The sequence below is a fragment of the Equus caballus genome, chromosome 21 (assembly GCF_041296265.1).
Source record: "Equus caballus isolate H_3958 breed thoroughbred chromosome 21, TB-T2T, whole genome shotgun sequence".
NCBI lineage: Eukaryota > Metazoa > Chordata > Mammalia > Perissodactyla > Equidae > Equus > Equus caballus.
This window is the reverse complement of record NC_091704.1, coordinates 25215292-25234031: the sequence shown is the minus strand read 5'-3', so window position 1 is coordinate 25234031 and position 18740 is coordinate 25215292. Positions and strand designations below refer to the sequence as shown.

The 18740-nt window shown below is 34.0% G+C and overlaps 1 protein-coding gene across 2 annotated transcripts in view; it reads left to right on the top strand.

Moving 5' to 3' along the window:
• IPO11 (importin 11) overlaps positions 1-18740 on the top strand; it is a 230143-nt gene that overhangs the window by 78318 nt on the left and 133085 nt on the right. For both annotated transcript variants that reach the window (XM_001493727.7, XM_005604232.4), the window contains exons 20-21: positions 3600-3713; positions 11235-11350. In XM_001493727.7, the coding sequence (XP_001493777.1) occupies positions 3600-3713; positions 11235-11350 (230 nt within the window). The remainder of the gene's footprint in view (positions 1-3599; positions 3714-11234; positions 11351-18740) is intronic.

The window sequence follows — 18740 nt, the reverse complement described above, 5'->3', positions numbered from 1 at the left end:
GAACTTAACTACTATGCCACAGGGCCAGCCCCCTACATTATTTCATTTTTATATTGATTTATAAGCAACATTAAGAAAGTTTGGCCATTGAAACTGTGTTTTAAACTCATGTCAAGTCCCTGTTCCTGCTGCTTAGCTTGGGCAGGTCTTCAGCCTTGTGTCCTCATGTATAAAATGGTGAAGATAATTCTGAGCTCATGTAACTCATAAGGTTTCGTGAGTATGAAATTATTACAAATTTTTGTATGCTTTAGATCACTATACAATTGCAGTAAATTGTTTGTTTAAAAAAATTGATTATAGGGGCTGGCCCCGTGGCCAAGTGGTTAAGTTCGCGCGCTCCGCTGCAGGCGGCCCAGTGTTTCTTTGGTTCGAATCCTGGGCGCGGACATGGCACCCCTCATCAGACCACGCTGAGGCAGCGTCCCATATGCCACAACTAGAAGAACCCACAACGAAGAATACACAACTATGTACCAGGGGGCTTTGGGGAGAAAAAGGAAAAAATAAAATCTTTAAAAAAAAAAAAAATTGATTATAGAAACAAGATTTGGCCATTTTTAAATCTCATTTACATATTATTTGGCTAATGAAAATTTCTTAAAGATTTTTTTTCTTTTTGTAGAAATGAATTTTCTGATCTGCTTCTCCCAAAACCTCTAACTAAACCTTTTTCTCCAAAAATTTGCAATTCCTCTTGCTTAGTAAATTAAAAAGTGCTTTTATGTTTCTGTCCATACTCAGCTTTCAGAACACTAATAGCCTAAGCAGCTCAATGACTGTGTCATCAGTAAATAACAGTAAGATATAGTTACCAGTAGTACTTTTTGTTTTCAGAACTTAGATAGGAAATGGTTATGAAAATTGTTTTCAGTAGTCTGATTCTTTAACATTTTCCTATGTTAACCATTGAACAACACCATCTTTTATATATCCTTCAACTATCGGTCATATACTGAATTTGATTTTTTCCTATTAGGTTTGCAGACATTTTGAGCCATCTTACAGCAGTACTTTCTGACACATAATAGTTTAATTTTGAAGTTTGAGTGAAGTCACTATCTTTATACCAAAGTGTGCAATTATTTGAAGATTATATTTCCTCTGCTTCTTGAAAAAGTAGCTGAAAACCTATAATTAAATTATTCCAGTGCAAAGATCCCATAAATATGTAGAAAAACTATGTAATCATCAGGTGTGATGTCAGGCAGACTGTCTTTGAACTTACGCATTTCTGAAGGAAAAGAAAAAAATTAAAGGGCCTTGTGAAATATTAAATATTCTGTTGGAAATGTTATCTAAGAGTTGAGATGTCATTAGGGAATTATTTTTCAAAACCCCCTGTGGATGCAGCCCTTGTTAAAACATTTGTTAGACTGTTACATATTTGATTTTCACATGTTTTCAGTAATGTGTTATGAATGAAAATGGATATCTCCCTATATGTGATGAACTAACTCATAGGCCATAATCTTATAGTACTCCCCCAAATTCTGTTTATCTGTTTTGGTTTTTTATTTTGGAGTAGAGGTGCCAAAAGAAGAGTGTGTTTGGTGTACTTTTTCATCTCAATTATGTCATGCTGATTGTTCAGTTTCTATTATAGGGTGGTTGTAATTTAGCCCGAAGTCTATAAAACATTCTTAATTCCATGTTTTTTTTAATGTTATGCAAATAAGTGATGCAAATACCAAATATGCAAATACCAATAAACCCTGTTAGAATCATTTTGAGAATTGTATATGGACCATATTTTTTCTTTCACATCTTTTTATTGAAAAATTTCAGATGTTCAGAAAGGTTTCAATAAATCACCATGCATATGTCCTTCATCTAGTTTCATCAGTTGTGAACATTTTACTACAGTTGCTCTTTTTTATATATGTGCATATACAGATTTTTTTAAAATTTAACCTTTGAATTTTAGTTACAAACATCATGACATTTCACTCTAAAATATTAGACTTCTCCATCTTCTTAATCATAACCATGATTAGACTTGGGAACTTATGTTGATGCAGTACTATTGTCTAATATCAAGTCTGTATTCCGATTTCCTCAGTTGCCCCAATACTATAATTTTTAACCTCACTTCTCCTACCCTAAGGGAATGTGTTTGGCTCTCATGTCTCTGTTTCTAATCCTCAACCCTTTTTTGGTCTTTTGCCAAAGTGACTCTGTGGGTGATTTTTGAAATAGTGTTTTTGAAGAGTTAATTTTAGTTTAAAACATCATATATTCTAAAGAGTAGCTAAGATTGAGATATAAGTACTTTATGACTTTCAAATGTAACTGAGTACGTTGGTTTTATTACCTACTCCATCGATGATTCATAGCATATACTTCCTTTCTGCCATTCTTTGGGAAATATTCTGTTTGTTCAAAACCAAAACTAACTTATTTTTCTTTTCAGTAGAACAGGCTGTTATATGCCATTTTTAGTTGACTGTGAGTGAGTTAGGTACTTTGAAACCTGTGTTTTTACGTATTAATTGATCTGCTGTTATTAAGCTAATTGAAGTGATCTTTGAGATAGAGCCCTTAGCAAAATTAATAAATATCTATTATAATAGTATGATTCAAAATTTGAAAATAAGGTAGTATATAATAAGTAAAGAGTCTTCTAATACTTATTCAGTTTTATCTCACTGAAATATGTGGGCAAATATTTAACTTCTTATCTTTCTACACCCCACGGACCCCCAACACCACCAAGGGGGAACAAATCCTAAAGTTTCTTTGCTACCCTTTTGTGTATAATGTATAAGCAGAATAGAGAAACTGTCACTCTTTCTGGGAGCAGTTTTTTATTTTATTCCATGGGATTGAAATAGGTAATCTTGAAGTTGAGAAGGTCTAGTATTTCTCTTTTATTGCCAAGGATCCTCTCATCAGAGCAATTCCAAATGCTGTGACTGTAAGCCTAGAGCTGGAGTGCTGTCCAGCTTCAGTGTAGATTCATTGTATTTTCCAAGAAACTCACTGTCGAGCGGTGCTATGCTTCGGGGTATATTTTTAAAACTGGTTAACTTCATCCATAGTGGGCTTAACAGTTTTATCTTTTGAAAAGGATTGTCTTCTCCTGTGTTTCCACTATATCATTACATTATCCTCTCTCAGCATAAGGGTTTGAATGTCTGCCTTTGCATCCTTTTCTTTCCAGTGCCTTGTCCTCAGGGCCTGAGATTTGGAAGATGCCATCAGATAATTGTTGAATGAATGAGTAAATGCTGACACTCTTTAAAACAGTATAATTTTCAGTTAGGTAAACTGTTTTGTTAAAAAGAACCAGAATATAACAGCATTTTCTGTTGAACTCTAAAGAAATAATTGGCCTCAATATGTTGTTTTATATTCCTAAAGTTTATTTCATGCAATAAATTTGGTACTTGTTTAAAATTGTTTAAAAATATTTACTATGAAGCTCTGTGTCTCTATGTAATGTCTGATTTATCTTTACATGGATATATGCTTAATATATTACATCTAGTAAGTTGTATTTGCTGCCTGGAACTTATTGAGTCTGTCATTGTTTCTTGAAGTAAGTAGCCTTCTTTGCTAATACAGTTCTTGTGCTTCTCCTACCTCTGTTGTCATAGATCCGACCATATGTAGGATGTTTGGTACAGTATTTGCCTCTTCTTTGGAAGCAGAGTGAAGAACACAATATGTTGAGATGTGCTATTCTTACAACACTTATTCATCTTGTTCAGGTAAGTTACTTCTGCGCAGTTTGTTTAGTATTTTTTTTCTTAAAAATTTTTCATTGTTTTCACATGGTTTATGTTAATGATAGTGAAAAGTCTTATATTTAATGTCTCTTTCATGTGTGATCTAAACAGTTTCAAAAACACTTTTTGTATGTTTATTTTGGACATTTTTGACATCTGAAAAATAATTCTCTACTTTTTTTAAAGTTGATCTTCTTTCATTAGATGTAGTGGATCCATTGATGGTAGACTCATGATTTGTGCAGTCCTTCATACCTTGCATGCAGTTTCCTTCGTATTCAGGGCTTTTCTGCATAAACTTACTCTCCATTTTCATTTCTTTTTCTTGTTTTAAAATAAAAATTTTCCCTTCTGTAAATTATGATGGCAGGAAAATGGGTGACTTGCTTTTGAGGGTAGGAGTAAATTTGATTGTAGACATCTTGATCTTGAGGTATTGGGATGTGCAGCAGGTAGACAGGAACTGAAAACTTGAGAGAGAGAGTGGGCCTGTAGCTCTCATTTGAACTGTTACAGTGAACTAGAGTCTGGCAGGGAGAGTGTGGAGAGGGCAGAGCCTAATGCCAAGACTTAGAGTGTCGGGGTGCGGTGATGCTCAAGTGACTTTTACTGCCCTCACCCCAAAGTTTGGTAGATTTTCCAATGAGGAGATCTCTCTCTAAATTAAGAATTATTGCTCTAAAATGTTCTAATAAGTTTTAAAAGAAAAAACACCTTTCTAATATTAGTTTTAAAAAAACCTTTCTCTGGCACCCTGGTACTTTTTTGGTGCATAAACTCATTCTTTCAGTAAATATTTAAGGGTGAATTTTGTAGTTAGAAATTTCTGTCTGAGGCAGTTTTAGATAAATGAATAGTGATATAAAACTTTTTTAAAAAGCACTTTCTTTTTATTTTTAATGAGTGTCTGACTTAGAAACTCCTCCTGTTTACCCTTCAGTTCTTGTGGTTCTCCTGAAAGATTATATCCCTTTTATAGATGAGGATACAAAGGCTAAGAGAAAGTTAGTGACTGGCCTGAGATTGCTCTTTAAGGAACAGAACAGAGTGCTCCCCACACCTTTTCCATCACATCTCTGCCAAAATGCGTTTTTAGACTCAATTTGAGAGTTTTATGAGGGAGGTGTGAAAAAACCCAGCTTCTGTGTCTCTCCAGATAGTTTCACCTCAGGAAATCGTAAGAAGCCAGAGAGTAACCTACACGGAACATTTGGAGTGTCTAGGGCCTTTTCCCTTAATCCTGATGCTTACGTGCCCTGTGTATGTGGGGGCCAAGGGTGCAAGATTCCAGCCAAGTAATATCTACCCTTTTTGGAGAATGCATATATTGTTTAATATTAAAATTGAGACTGTAGCTTAAATTAAGTTTTTCAGCCATTTGAGAAGATTGTACTAAGGGTTATTGCTAAGTTTCCTTTCATGCAAAACATTGCCATCTTTTGACTTTTAAAATTTCACAGGCAGATATTAGTGTAAGTATTTGTACGTTTTTGTTTTTGTTTTCATTTTTTAAATTCTGGGAACCTAGGCTAGTAGTCTGACTGGGGAGGGTGATAATGCCTGAAAATAAACCTTTTAATCTGCAGTAGATGATCTCAGTGGAAGTAGGCATTTATTTGTACAGTAAACATTTTTGAACACCTGCAATGTGCAATACATGGTACTAGGCACTGGGATACAGAAATGAATAGGGCAAGCTCTTTGTGATTGTGGCTGTCTAGGGGAAGACTAAACAGTTATGTGTTCTTTTAGTAATAAGAACATGGTGCTATGGGGGCCCGTGGTGGTTTACCTATCTCAGACTTGAGGGTGAGGTGGGATGTCAGGGAAGGCTTCCTGACAGAGGTAGTACCTAAATAGAGTTGCTGTTAAACGGTGCTAAACAAGAGGTGTTAATGAGATGGTTCAGGGATGAGAGTGGTAAGGATATTTTAAACAAATGGGCCAGCATGTGTAAAGCCCCCCTAGGCATGAGAGAATGTGGTACTTTTTGTTTCTTTTTTTAGGTTTATATATTGATCAGTTCTACATATAGATAGGTTAAGGAGTCAGTTCTTGAAGACTTTTTATGAAAAGTAGCAGTATCTCCATTTCCAATTTGGTGGGCGAATCCACTTTCAACACTTACAACTGGTCTCTTAGGCTTTTTATCTCTTTAGCTCTAAGTATCATACTTATATTGTTCATTCTTGATTTAAGCATTATAGACATTATCTCTTGACTTCCTTGTATGGAAGATGAAGATTTAATTCTTTCATTCCCCTTTATGTGACTCCTATCCCCCCATCCTCCAAATATAGTTATGTTGTAATTTAATTTAGGTCGCTATTTAGTGTTTTTATTTGTGTGATTATATAAAGGCTATTAAATGCATGTATATCATTATGTTATGATTAATTTTCTTTTTCGTGCAACTGTTCCTCTAATCTACACTCATGTATTAATAATTTTGTTTTTTTAGCTTATAAATTTTACTGTGTAACAAATTATGTTAAACTTAGTGGCTTAAAATAACATCCATTTGTTAACTCCTGATTCTGTAAGTCAGATGTTCAGCACCCCATGCCTGTACTCTTTGATCAGGATCTGACAGGCTGAAACTGAGGTGTGTTCCAGGCTAAGGTCTCCCCTGGAGGCTTTGGGGAAGAATGTCTTTCCACAGTCACTCAGCTTGTTGGCAGAATTCAATTCCTTGATATGTAGGACTGAGGTCCCAGTTTCCTTTCTGACTGTCAGCTGGGGCAGCTCTCAGTCCCTAGAGTCTAGCCACCTTCTTTAATACGTGATGCCCACCATCTTCAGTATCAGCATCGGAGAGATTCTTGTATCTCAAATACCCTGAGGTTTTGAATCTCTGACTCTCCCTTATGCAACTAACCAGAGAAAACTCTCTTGTTTTAATTTTAATTTTTTTTGAGGAAGATTAGCCCTGAGCTAACATCTGCAGTCAAACCTTCTCTTTTTGCTGAGGAAGATTGGCCCTGAGCTAACATCTTGCCCTTCTTCCTCTATTTTATATGTGGGATGCCTGCCACAACATGGTTGATAAGTGGTGTGTAGGTCTGTGCCTGGGATCCGAACTGGTGAACCTCAGGCTGCTGAAGTACAGCTGGTGAACTTAACTGCTATTCCACCAGGCCAGCCCCCAAAGAAAACTCTCTTTTGAAGAGCTCATGTGATTAGGTCAGGCCTAACTGGATAATTTCCTATCTTAAGGTCACTTGATTTAGGACCTTAATCATATCTGTAAAATTTCTTCACAGTCATATCTAGATTAGCATTTGGTTGAATAACTAGGGAGTGGTGTGTGTACGTTGGGGTCAGGAACCATAGGTGGTCAATTTAGAATTCTGTTCACTACATTTAATTTTCTGTGTAATCGAAACTATACTCTTCACCTGTTGTCTAAACGTGTCTTTAGTTTGTTTAGACGCTTCAGGTATTTTGTTCCCTTTGTCATCTTGAAATATGGAAGATTCCTGTGTGCTTTAGTCTGGACTGATTTTACTCTGTGCCCGTGTGCAGTTGTTATAACTGGATCTCCTTTCACTGTCATCAAAAGGATTCTTCTTGTCTCTCCTTTCTGTGGGATGCCTGTTTTCTGTACTGGTCTTCCTTGTTTTACCTCCTCTTTCTGATGCAGAATTTTGCAGGATGCTAGTGGCATCTGCAGAAGATACATGGGAGGTAAATTTTTTTGAGATTTTGTATGTGTGAAAATGTCTTTATTTTGTTTTCACAATGCTTAGTAGTTGACTGGGTATAAAATTCTAGATTTTCCCTAAAAATTTGAGAGACTATTTCGTTGTCTTTTAGCTTTCCAGAGTTGCTCTTAGGAACCCTGAGCCATTTTAATTCCTGATTCTTAAATGCATCATCCCTCCTTTCCCATTTTGGCACCTTGTACCTTCTTCTCTGTTTTCAATTTTATGATGATGTGGGTGTATTTTCATCCCATTGTTCTGGACGCTTGGTGGATATTTCAACTTGGAAACTCATGTTCTTGGGTTCTAATAACTTTATTGTGTTGTATTGATTGTATTGATTGATTATTTCCTTCCCTTCATGTTTTTCTTTTGTCTCTGAATTTCTTATTACTTAGATGATGAATGAACCAGTCCTCTACTTTTCTTACTGTTCTTTTCTGCTTTTTCTTCTCTCAGTCCTTTTGCTTGACTTTCCTGGGGAATTTCCTCAGCTTTATCTTTCAACCTTTCTAATAAGTTTTTCCTTCCTGCTATAATGTCTGTGAATTCTTTTTTGTTTTGCTGAATAGTCATTTTACAGCATCTCATTTTTATTTCATGAATGCAATGTTTTCTTTTGGTCTACCAAGGATATTAATGATATATTTTTTCCAAACTTTCATTTTGCATGGTTTCTATTTCTTTCAAGGTGCTGTTCTCTATTTGTTTGTTTTGTTCTCTATTTTTCATATTAGATATTTTAATCTTATCTGTGATCCTTGTTTGCCGGGTTTTTTCTTTTTTTGTTTTTGGTGAAAAATCTGAAGCGTACACAAAAGAAGGAAAAATACTATAATGTCTTATAGTCTCCTGCCTGTTACATGTTACATCTCCCTGTTTTGTATAGTATCCCTGCTCTTGATTACCTGATGTTTCCCTGTCTAGAGACCATTGGTTTTACCTTACCAGAAAATATGCTGGTTCAGGGGAGGGCCACTGGTTTGACAGTTTGTGCACATTGATGAAATCTTGGCATCAAGCTGCTTTTTAAACACGTTCTAGGGGTCATCTTATTTTTAATACCTCCTCGTCAACTTCCCCCTTCCCAAAGACCTGGTGCTGTCAGTTCTGGAGTCTTTTGGCGTTTCTGTAGTGTCAGTGTAGTTGCTTCTTTCTCTTTTTTTCACTGCTGGCTTTGAGCTTCGGTTTTCTGAGTCTGCTGTCAGTTACCACGTGTCTTTTTTTCTACCTTCCGAAAATGAGTTGCTTTTATCTCTTATGCTATTTTTGTACTTATGGCTTAGGTCTGTAAAAACAAATCCTCCTCTATCCTTCTAGTGGATCTTGGGAGAGAACAGTAGTAAATACACGTGTTAAATCTGCAAGCTTTCTCCAGATATTAACACAGTGATTTCTAATACTGAGTTGTTTGGTATGGCTGGAACATAGAATATGGAACTTGGGTCTGGGGGCCTGGTCAGGAAGGTGTAAAGAACATCTCTTGAACTTCACAGGAAGGGGTGTTAACATTTTTATTTTAGGAAGATAACCAGGGCACCAGTAGGACATTGATTTGGAATGGGATAAAACTAAGATCAGGGAAAGTAGTTGGGAGGCTCTTCTGTTAACTATGAGAGAGGTGATTACCTGAATTAAAGCCCTGGAAAGAAGGGGAAAGGTTTGAAAAATATTGGAGAGAATTAAGGATTGTTCAGATGTGAGGTGAGGAGGAAGAGGGGCCTGGAGGTGATTGCAGTATAATTTGTCACTAGTTAGATAGTGGTTCATGTTCCTTGAGTTAGGAAATCAGGAAGGGGAACTGTTTTTTAGGAAGACAATGAGTTGGTTCAGTGGTTTGAGCTGTCTTCTGGGTGATGATGTCCTATAGTCATTTGGAGTGTCAGGAGTTCAGAGATTTGGTTTAGAGATAATAGAGTTGGACATTATCAGCATGTGCTTGGGGCATGAGAAGAGAGCCAAAGACAGTACCCTGAGAAATGCCAATTTTTAGAGGGTGTTGTTCTGTTTTTCCCCTTAAGTTAAAAAAAAAAATTATATATTCACAGGCAGTTGCAAAGATAGTACAGAGATATTCCTTTGTACACTTCACCTCATTTCCCCTTATGTCTTATGCATTTGTAGTACAACATGACTTTTCCCTTTTAACCATTTCTGATAATTTTATTAATAACTGATAAATTTGTTTTTGAGCTTTCATAGTATTGTAGACAGTGTCTTGTAGTTGTAACTATGGACTGAAAAAAGCTGCATATCTGTAATTGGACACATTCTTCAGGCCACTAGTTTACAAAGGTGAATCTCTTTAGGCTTTGAGAGTCTTGTGTGTTTAGCACTTGCTTACTTTGGTTTTGCTAATGCCAGCATATTGTGCTCAGTGGGATGTGCATTAAGTAAGTAGGTAATTCTAATTTTCCCAGGAAATTTTAAGTCTACTTGATAATCAAAATGAACTTGACTAGTTTTTCTTAATGTTCTTTCTTTTTTGTTCTGTTAAAGATTGAGTTATGGAGAGTGAAATTTAACTGAATTTTAAGGCCCAATATACTACTTTATTAAGTGTAACATTTTTATAATTCTCTTCCTTTGGAAAAATCTTTAATAAGGTCTTTCAACTGATTTTTAGTTATAGATAGGGTCAAACTTATACTTAACATATTTAAGGATAAGCTTTATTTGTTTCTACTGAAGTTATCTGTGCCCCAGTGATAAAAACAGAATTTTGTACATGTATGTCATCAAAAGGGGAATAAATATATATTTTGTTACATTATAATCTGCTACAAACTATATTGACATTTGAATTATTTCCTGAGTCAGGAGGCATTTGATGGTTTATTTGGTTTCCTTCTGTGTCTAACAGATTATAGAGATTACTATGGATTCGAAATTGACTTTTTATTTTTTTTGTTTTCTTTCAAAGTGCTTAGATTTAGTGTGATACACCAAGACAAGCTCTATAAGACAATGATTAGGCAAACTAGAATCCTAGATATGACCCCCTCTTCTTCCTCCATCTTTGTGTTCTTGGCTCAATAAAATATTAGCAAATATTCACTGAAGAAATAACATGCGTACATATTCTTTAAAAAGCTTACAAAAAAGCAAAAAACCCAAAATTCTCCCTTTACCCCCTTCCAAGATCCTTTTCCCCTTCCTGTATTTAACTAGGGTTAATAATTTCTCCTATTTGCTCCCAAGAAACATTTTTATGCATATATCTGCATATACATATGTAGCTATTTAAAAAAATTCTTTGGCATATGGACTTGTTATACACACTTCTGCACTTTTTTAATCCAATTTGTATTTGTTTTTGAGATTGTTTTTGTTCCACGCCTAATCCTTTTTCATGGCTAGTCAGCATCATAAAATATGAATGTACCACAATTTAATTATCTTATTGATAAATACTTAGGTTACGTTCATTTTAGATTATTTAAATGAGGTCATTTACAGAATTTAATATATCAGTGTTAACACCTCTTCAGTAGTCAGAGAGGGGAAAATATATTTTTATATGTGGAATCTCTGAAAATGAACCAATGTGTATACCCTTGGTGTATATAGTTTTGCTACCGTTAGGCAATTGAATAATATTTTTTTGCTACTTGCTTTCCAATGGTAAACAGAACTAACTTTATTTTAGTAGTGCTTTTAATTAGGACCATTCTTTAAAAATCTGATTGATTTATTTTTTATACGTTGGTTTTAGGGCTTTTTTATATGGTAGGTGATTTTTTGGTGGGGGTGGGACCTTAGAGTGTCTTATGTTAAGTTTTATTTATACTTCCTATAGGGATTAGGAGCAGACAGCAAGAACCTGTACCCTTTCCTGCTCCCAGTTATTCAACTGAGTACAGATGTTTCCCAGCCTCCACATGTTTATCTTCTGGAAGATGGTTTAGAATTATGGTAAGAGGAAAAACTTGATACCATGGGTCTTATTTTTCTCCTGGTCTTCCCTACTCTCATGCCAATAAAGCAAAGATCATGTAACAAGGCTTAAAAATGTAGCATTTAAAAAAAAAAAAAAAAAAACAGCTTTCCTGAACTGGCTAACTTCATCTTTTCTTGGCAGCTATCACTCAGTGTAGGCTTAGAATAATCAAAGTTAAAGGGGATGTTTCAGTAAGCACTCAGCTGCATTTCATCTTTTGGAATTTGGAATGTAAAATGGAGATCTTGATAAATTTTCAAGACTAAAAATTGACTTAAAACTTCCAGTGTGTTAAATGAGACATTTTGGGGGATGTTGAGGAATTATTTTTCAACTGCTGACTGCCTTACCCAGTAAGTACTGAGATACTATACTTCAGCCCCAAATTTTAGTGCTATTAGTCTTGACTTATTATTTTATTGGGGGAGTAGTATGTAGTGTTAAGAAGTGAAAAAAAAAACCCTGTTTCTGTGGCAGCTCCGTGCCACAAACTGTGTAAGGAACTGTGCTAGAAAAATTTTTTTGCTTTCTTAAGCTTATCTTACTGATGGCAGCAGTTTTCTGTAGGGCCAGTCTTTATGTAAGATGTAGTTTATAATGCAGGGAAGATTTAAAAATTCTGATACATAAACTGACTTGGAATTAAAAAAGCAAATCACAGAAATTAACCATAGAAATGACGTTTGTGGTGTCCATCTGTCCGTTCATCCTTCCTTCCTTTAGTTTATTTAGATGTCTAGGAATGAACAGTTTTTTGATTCTTAGAAATTGTCTTTGGTGCAAATTATAAATTAGAATACTAGATGGACGATTTGAAAACATAACTACGTAGATATTAATTTGCAATTTGTGTTTCTTATATTCTAAGTTATATTGTTTGGACTTAAATGACTTCTAGACAGTTTGTAAATTAGCATGTGTTGGAAACTTTTATGATCATATATTTTAATTTGTACTGCATGGATTACTCTAGATCATAGGTTGGTAAACTTTTTCTGTAAAGGAGCAGACAGAAAATATTTTAGGCTTCCCAGGCTAGGCATTTTCTGTTGTAACTGTTCAACTCTGCTGTTTTAGTGCCAAAGCAGTCATAGACAGAATGTAAACAAATGGACATGTGTTCAAATAAAACATCACTTACAAAAATAGGATGTAGTTTGGACTGGCCCATGAGCTGTAGTTTGCCAACCCCAACTCAAGATTAGAAAAAAGAACATTAGTCTCTGGCAGATAAATACTTTCCTGTAAATATGTAGATACTATATGATGTTGATTATTAGGAAAATTAAAAACATTAGCTGTAATTGAGACAGACTCAGATACTTCTCGATATTACAGACTTAACATATTAATGTGTTTACTAAAGGTGTATAAATTTTTTAAGGATTACATGAACAGATAATAGTAAAAGTACATTGCTCTGTTAATGGTAATTTCTTTTTTCCTAGCCTTTAGTTATATGTAAACAAAATTAAATCATTACAATTCATTTTTAAAATTTATTAATAGACAAGATTCTTTAAAGAATCAAGATACACGTTTCTTCATATATTTTTCTTAGTGGGTTAGAACTCATATTTGGAATCAGATATAGGTGCCAATCCCATAATACCACTGCAGTAGTTTTGTCATCATCTTCTGTGAGCCTCAGTTTCCTTATCTGTAAAATGAGGAAAAATAATTCTTACTTCACATGATTGTTGTGAGGATAAGATAATGTTTGTAAAGTGGTTAGCACTTTTGAGAATCAGTGAGATTGCTTAGGAGGAGAAGGGCAGATAGAGAACATTGTGCTTAGGGCAGAGTCCTGAAGAACTTAGAACATTTTGAGGTCACATGTGGAGCCATCAAAGATGACAGAGAAGAGCTGTCTACTGATAGGGGAGGAAAACCAAGCCAGGAGAGGAGAGTATTTCCTAAAAGAGGAGTGGTCAGCTAGGTCAAGTGTTCCTGATGCTCCTAGTGACAGTGGTACAGAGAAGTGAATTTGGCCAGTGGAGATGATAGGAGGGGTTTCAGTGGAGTAGTAAGAACACAAATTAGAATTGGAGTAGATTGAAGCATGAATCAAAAGTTAAGTGAGTACCAACTGTGAGCATTGACAACTTGTTTGAGAGCTTTTACTATGAAGAGAAGTGTAGAACTTGGGCAGCAGTTGGCTGGTGTGGGCAATGCAAGGTCCAGAGGGATGGATGAAGCTCAAGAGAGTGAGATAATTGAAGGATGCAAGAAGGGATGAGATTCAGTGCAAGTGGAGGGGTTGATTTTTGTTTACAAACAGCAGATACTTCATTTCAACTGGATACTCAAAGAACCAACCTTTGGCTTTGATTCTCTTTGTTGCGTGTTTGTTTCCTATTTAGTAATTTCTACTCTTATATTTATCTCCTCTTTCTACTTGCGTTAGGTTTGTTTTTCTGTGTTAGTTAACCTACATTCTAAGATTTAGCTCAGTAATATTTATTCTTTCTTCTTTCCTAATATGATCATATAATACTGTAAAATATTTTTAACCAGAATTTGAACAAAAGACCTTGCATGAATAGTTTTTTTTAAGCAACTAGAATGGGGTAATGGATACTGATAAACAACCAGCATCAGCGGTATACCATTAAATGTAGTATGTTCTTCTTCATTTTAAAAAAGACTAATTTGATTGCTATTTGCCGTCCACTCAGGAGATTATATCGTTCTTTCTTTAAACTTCTCTCTTTGAAAAACTTTGACTCTTGAGATAAACTTTGCTTGCTAAAGTGAAATATATACTTTTAATATATTGTACAATTATGTTTTCTAATATTTTTTCTAATTTTATTTTTTCCTCTACTTATAAGTGATCTGGATCTATAATCCACGTTTTGTGATACTGTGGATTTTATATCAGGGTTTTACTTGTTTTACCAATTTTTAAAAATCATTTTCTTAATATTGGAATGGTCTCTGTAATATAGTAACTATTCTTGAGATCATTTGGAAATTCAGTAATAAAGGGAACTGGAAATGGACTCATGGCAGGGGCCAGGGAGTCAATCAGTTTTGATAAGATTCTCAGAGTGTTTCTTAGTTATTAGTTTATACATATTATTTTGGCTTAGACTTTTGATGTCTGTTAATTTTAGCACTTAGTCCCTTAAGATAGTATTAAAAAAGTTATGTACATTTTGCTTTATCTCCTTATTTTTAGTTTTATTTTATCTCCTTTTGAAAGTACATTTATTAGAGATTTCTTTTATTAATAAGAAAGAATTACATGTTAGATTTATGAATTCTATGTTTCTATCCTTTCATTACTTTATTTCTACTTCAGATTTTTTACTTCTTACACTTAGTTGTGGGTGTACTTTCTTAAAACCCCAAGACAAATGGTTATTTATTACCTTTGTTTTTCTTAAATGCTAAAACATTTAAATTTGTGAATTTGTCCTAGAGTGTAGCTGCCTATTTCCCTTAAGTCTTGATGTATTATTACAATTTTTCAAATTTCTTTGACCCAACATCATTTATTTTTTGCTGATAATTAAAGTATATGATTCAGGTCTGGATTTATTGCATAGTAAATACAACATGTCACTTGTATAATTTTTTTAAGCTTAATGTGAATTTTAATGACTTCTTATAGGCTCTATTTTTGGAATATATTCACATTAATAATAATGATGCAGACTTTTATATCTGTGTATATCTATTCTTTTTAACTCGTAGGTTGTGTAGTTCACATTATTGTTTTGCTTTTTCATCTTTACACTGATTTATTAAAATATCCCATTCAGTTTTCTTTGTCTCAGTGTCCCTTTTTGTTTCTGTCAGCTTTGACCTGTAAGTTTTAAAAAATATTATTCACTGCACAAAATTTTGGTGCTTTTATGTATTCTTAAAAGATTAAATAAAATATAATATTTAGAATTAAAAATTTTTTTTAATTGCAGTAACATTGGATTATAACATTGTATAACTTTCACATCTATATCGTAATATATTTCTAATTCTCTGTAGATTACATCATGTTTAGCACCCAAAAATCATAGTCCATCACCACACGTGAGCCTAATTGCCCCTTTTTCCCTCCCCCCTCCTAAAAAACAGGGGAAAAAAATATTTTCATGAAGCGTCGTGTGATATATGTATGTTGTGATTAATTTTCTACCTTTTATTTCTTTTGAATTTAAATTTTATCTGCTATTAATGTCATCATCTGGTTTATTTTGTTTAAATTTGACTTAACTATCTTTGCTAATCATTTACATTTTAGCCTTTTTGTTTGTAATTTAGTTATGTCTCCCAATCAGAGCAAATTTTTTAATGTTTTTTATTTTAACCTAACTAAAGATGCTTTACTGCAAAAGAATTTTAGTGTTCTTACATTTGTTTGTTGAATTAATATGTCTGTCTTTTTACTTTATACTCTCTTTTCTACATTTTTTGTGGAAGGGTAATATTAAATTTTACATTTCTGTAGTCAGAGATGTTGGTACATATAGCTTTGTCTAATTATTCATTACATGAGTACCTTTTCCCTTTCCTTGATGGTAAAGAATTTAGTGCTTTGAATGTATTTGCCTTACTTCCTCTCTTTTCCAATTTGTTTAATCTGGAGTTACATACCATGTCATTTTGTTTTTAAGTAGTTTAAATTCTTCAAGATTTTTTCCACTTGAGTAACATGGTTTATCCTGTGGAAACTAGCATAAGAAGAGAGAGTGACAATGACCTGACTGGCCTTTATTACTAAGGTAATGACTGTGAGAGAGAGAAGGAGCAAACTTCAGGTAGAATCTTAATCTGGATCCATTGACGAGGAGAGTTTTTTAAACATCTAGGATTTAGAATATGCTCTTCACTTTTTTTCTTGGTGAAATCCCATGACTGGATTGTAGTTTTTCTTTTTGTTTCATGTTTATTTTAAAGGTGAATAGGATAAAGTCTTTTTTACCTTTCCTGAAGTTTTATTCTTTAAAAAGTGAATCAAATCCTGTTATTGTTGATTGGGGTAAGGTGTCTAGAGATATCATTACTGTGTACATGGGAAAGACTTCATTTTGGGGGTGGCTGGTTGTTCCTGTGACCCCCGCAATTTTGTCATTTAATATTCTTGAAATAGTTTATAAATACAAAATAATATGGAGCTCATATTGTTTGTAATTATTTATAACTTATGTAAAGTGAAAACCTATTTTCTGTACCCTGGTTAAGAAACGGAACAGTAAGAATGCCTGTGAATCCCATGGTGTGGCATCTTTGTGGAACCCTACTTCCATGCTGGGGATAACCCACTGTACCATTTTTTTTGTTTTCATTCCTTGGTTTTCTTTCTTTTGTTTTAATGTTTTTGAATCACATGTGTGTGTATCTCTAAACAATACATTTTAACTTTATATAAATTGTATTATATGTGTTCTAACTTTCTTTTTTGCTCCCTGTTTTGAGATTCATCCACATTGATGGATTTAATGGTATGAATGTAACAGAATTCCTTTACTTATTCGTCATTTTGTTTGATATTCAAATATAACGCAACTCTGAACATTCTTGTACATGATTCCTAGCACAAATGTATGAAATCTTATGCACTATGTACATTTCTGACTAGAAATGGAGTTGCTAGGTCATAGGTATATACGTATATACATAGTCAACCTTACCAAATAATAATAATAATTTTCCAAAGTGATTATATCAACTTTCACTCCTGTCAGCAGCATACAAGAATTCCAGCTGTTCTCTAGCTTTGCTGATATGTGGATGTCAGACTTAAAATTCTGCTAATGTGATGGGGATAAAATGTACCTTGTTTTGGTTATAATTTACATTTTCTTGATTATAGTCAAGTTGGATATCTTTATATTTTTTATAGTCAAGTTTATTGCCAATTTTTGTATGTTCTATGAAATGCTTGTTCATGTGTTCTGTCCATTTTTCTCTTATTGAATAGTATCTTTTGGATATTATTCCTTTAGATACTATTCCTTTGTCAGTTATATATATTGAAAACAGTTTTCTCCAGTATGTGACTTATGTTTTAACTTTTTTGAAGCATCTTTTGATAGACAGTAATTTTTAACTTTAATATAGTCATGTTTCTTCTTCTTTTCCTTTAATCTTTCTCTAACCTAAAGCCACAAAAATGTTCTCCTGACGTCTTGTAAAGTAAAGCCTTACCCTTCTCATATAAGTACTGGAATTATTTTCTGTGTTGTTTGTGAGGTGTAGAGGTCTAGTATGTCACCACCGAAGACTAAGTAGTCTAAACTTTCCTTACTTAGCTTTGGAACCTCATCTGTCACAGACTAAGAGGTCTGTTTCTTGTGCTTTTTATTTTGTTTATAATATTAATTACAGTGACTTTTTAGTAAGTCATAATATCTGGCAAAGCAAGTATCTCCTCCTATTCCCCATACTTTTTGTTTTCCTAAGAAAGTTCTTGGCTGTTCTTGGTCATTTGCCTTCCAAATAATTTTAGAATCAGCTTGCCTAATTTCCAAGGAAAACCCTGTAGGAATTTGAATTCAGGTTTTATTGATTCTGTATAACAGCTTAGAGAGTTATGATGTTAGAATGTTGTTATCTATGACTCTTATAATATCATCCATTTAAATCTTAAGTATTTGATGTGTAGAAATTCAATTGATTTTTGTGTATGGATCTATTTAGCAACCTTGCTGAACTCTCTCAGTAATTTGAATAATTTGTCTATGAATTCTTTCTCTTTTCTATCAGTCATGTCTTCTGTAAATAAAGACTATTTAACTTTTTCTTCTGCTACCCTTGTATCTTTTATTAACTCACTTGGCATATCATGTGCGAGGCCCTCCATACATGCGCTCAATAGATGTCAAGGTAGATAAGGCAATAGAGAATGTTCTTTGAGGCGTTCTTCTGTTTTTTGCAGAGAATGGTTTCTACATATCATGACATGGTGTGTTTTCTATGAGTGTTTGGTAGGTACTCTCTTAGAAGGTTATGGACGTTCCTTTTTGTTTCTAATTAGAGAAGAGTTTTTGTAGTGAATGTTGGGTTTTGAATAGGATCCCCCTCACCTCTTTTCTTGCATCTATTGTGACAATCATGTCTTTTCTCCTTTAACTTCTTTGTGGGGGTGGGAGTGCCGGAGGTAAAACTAACTGCACACTTCTGTGATAAACTGCAACTCATATATGTTTTACTTTTTATACACTGATTATTTTAAATTGCTAATGCTATGAGTGAGATTGGCCTGTAATTGGACTTTGTTCATATTGATTGTTTTACTAAGTTCATATTTATTAAACATTTAGCATAAGTTGTTTTACTAATTAATTAGCCCAGTGTCTCGTTGAAGGGATACATCAATTACATGTGACAGAAGAATATATCGAGAAAATAAAAACA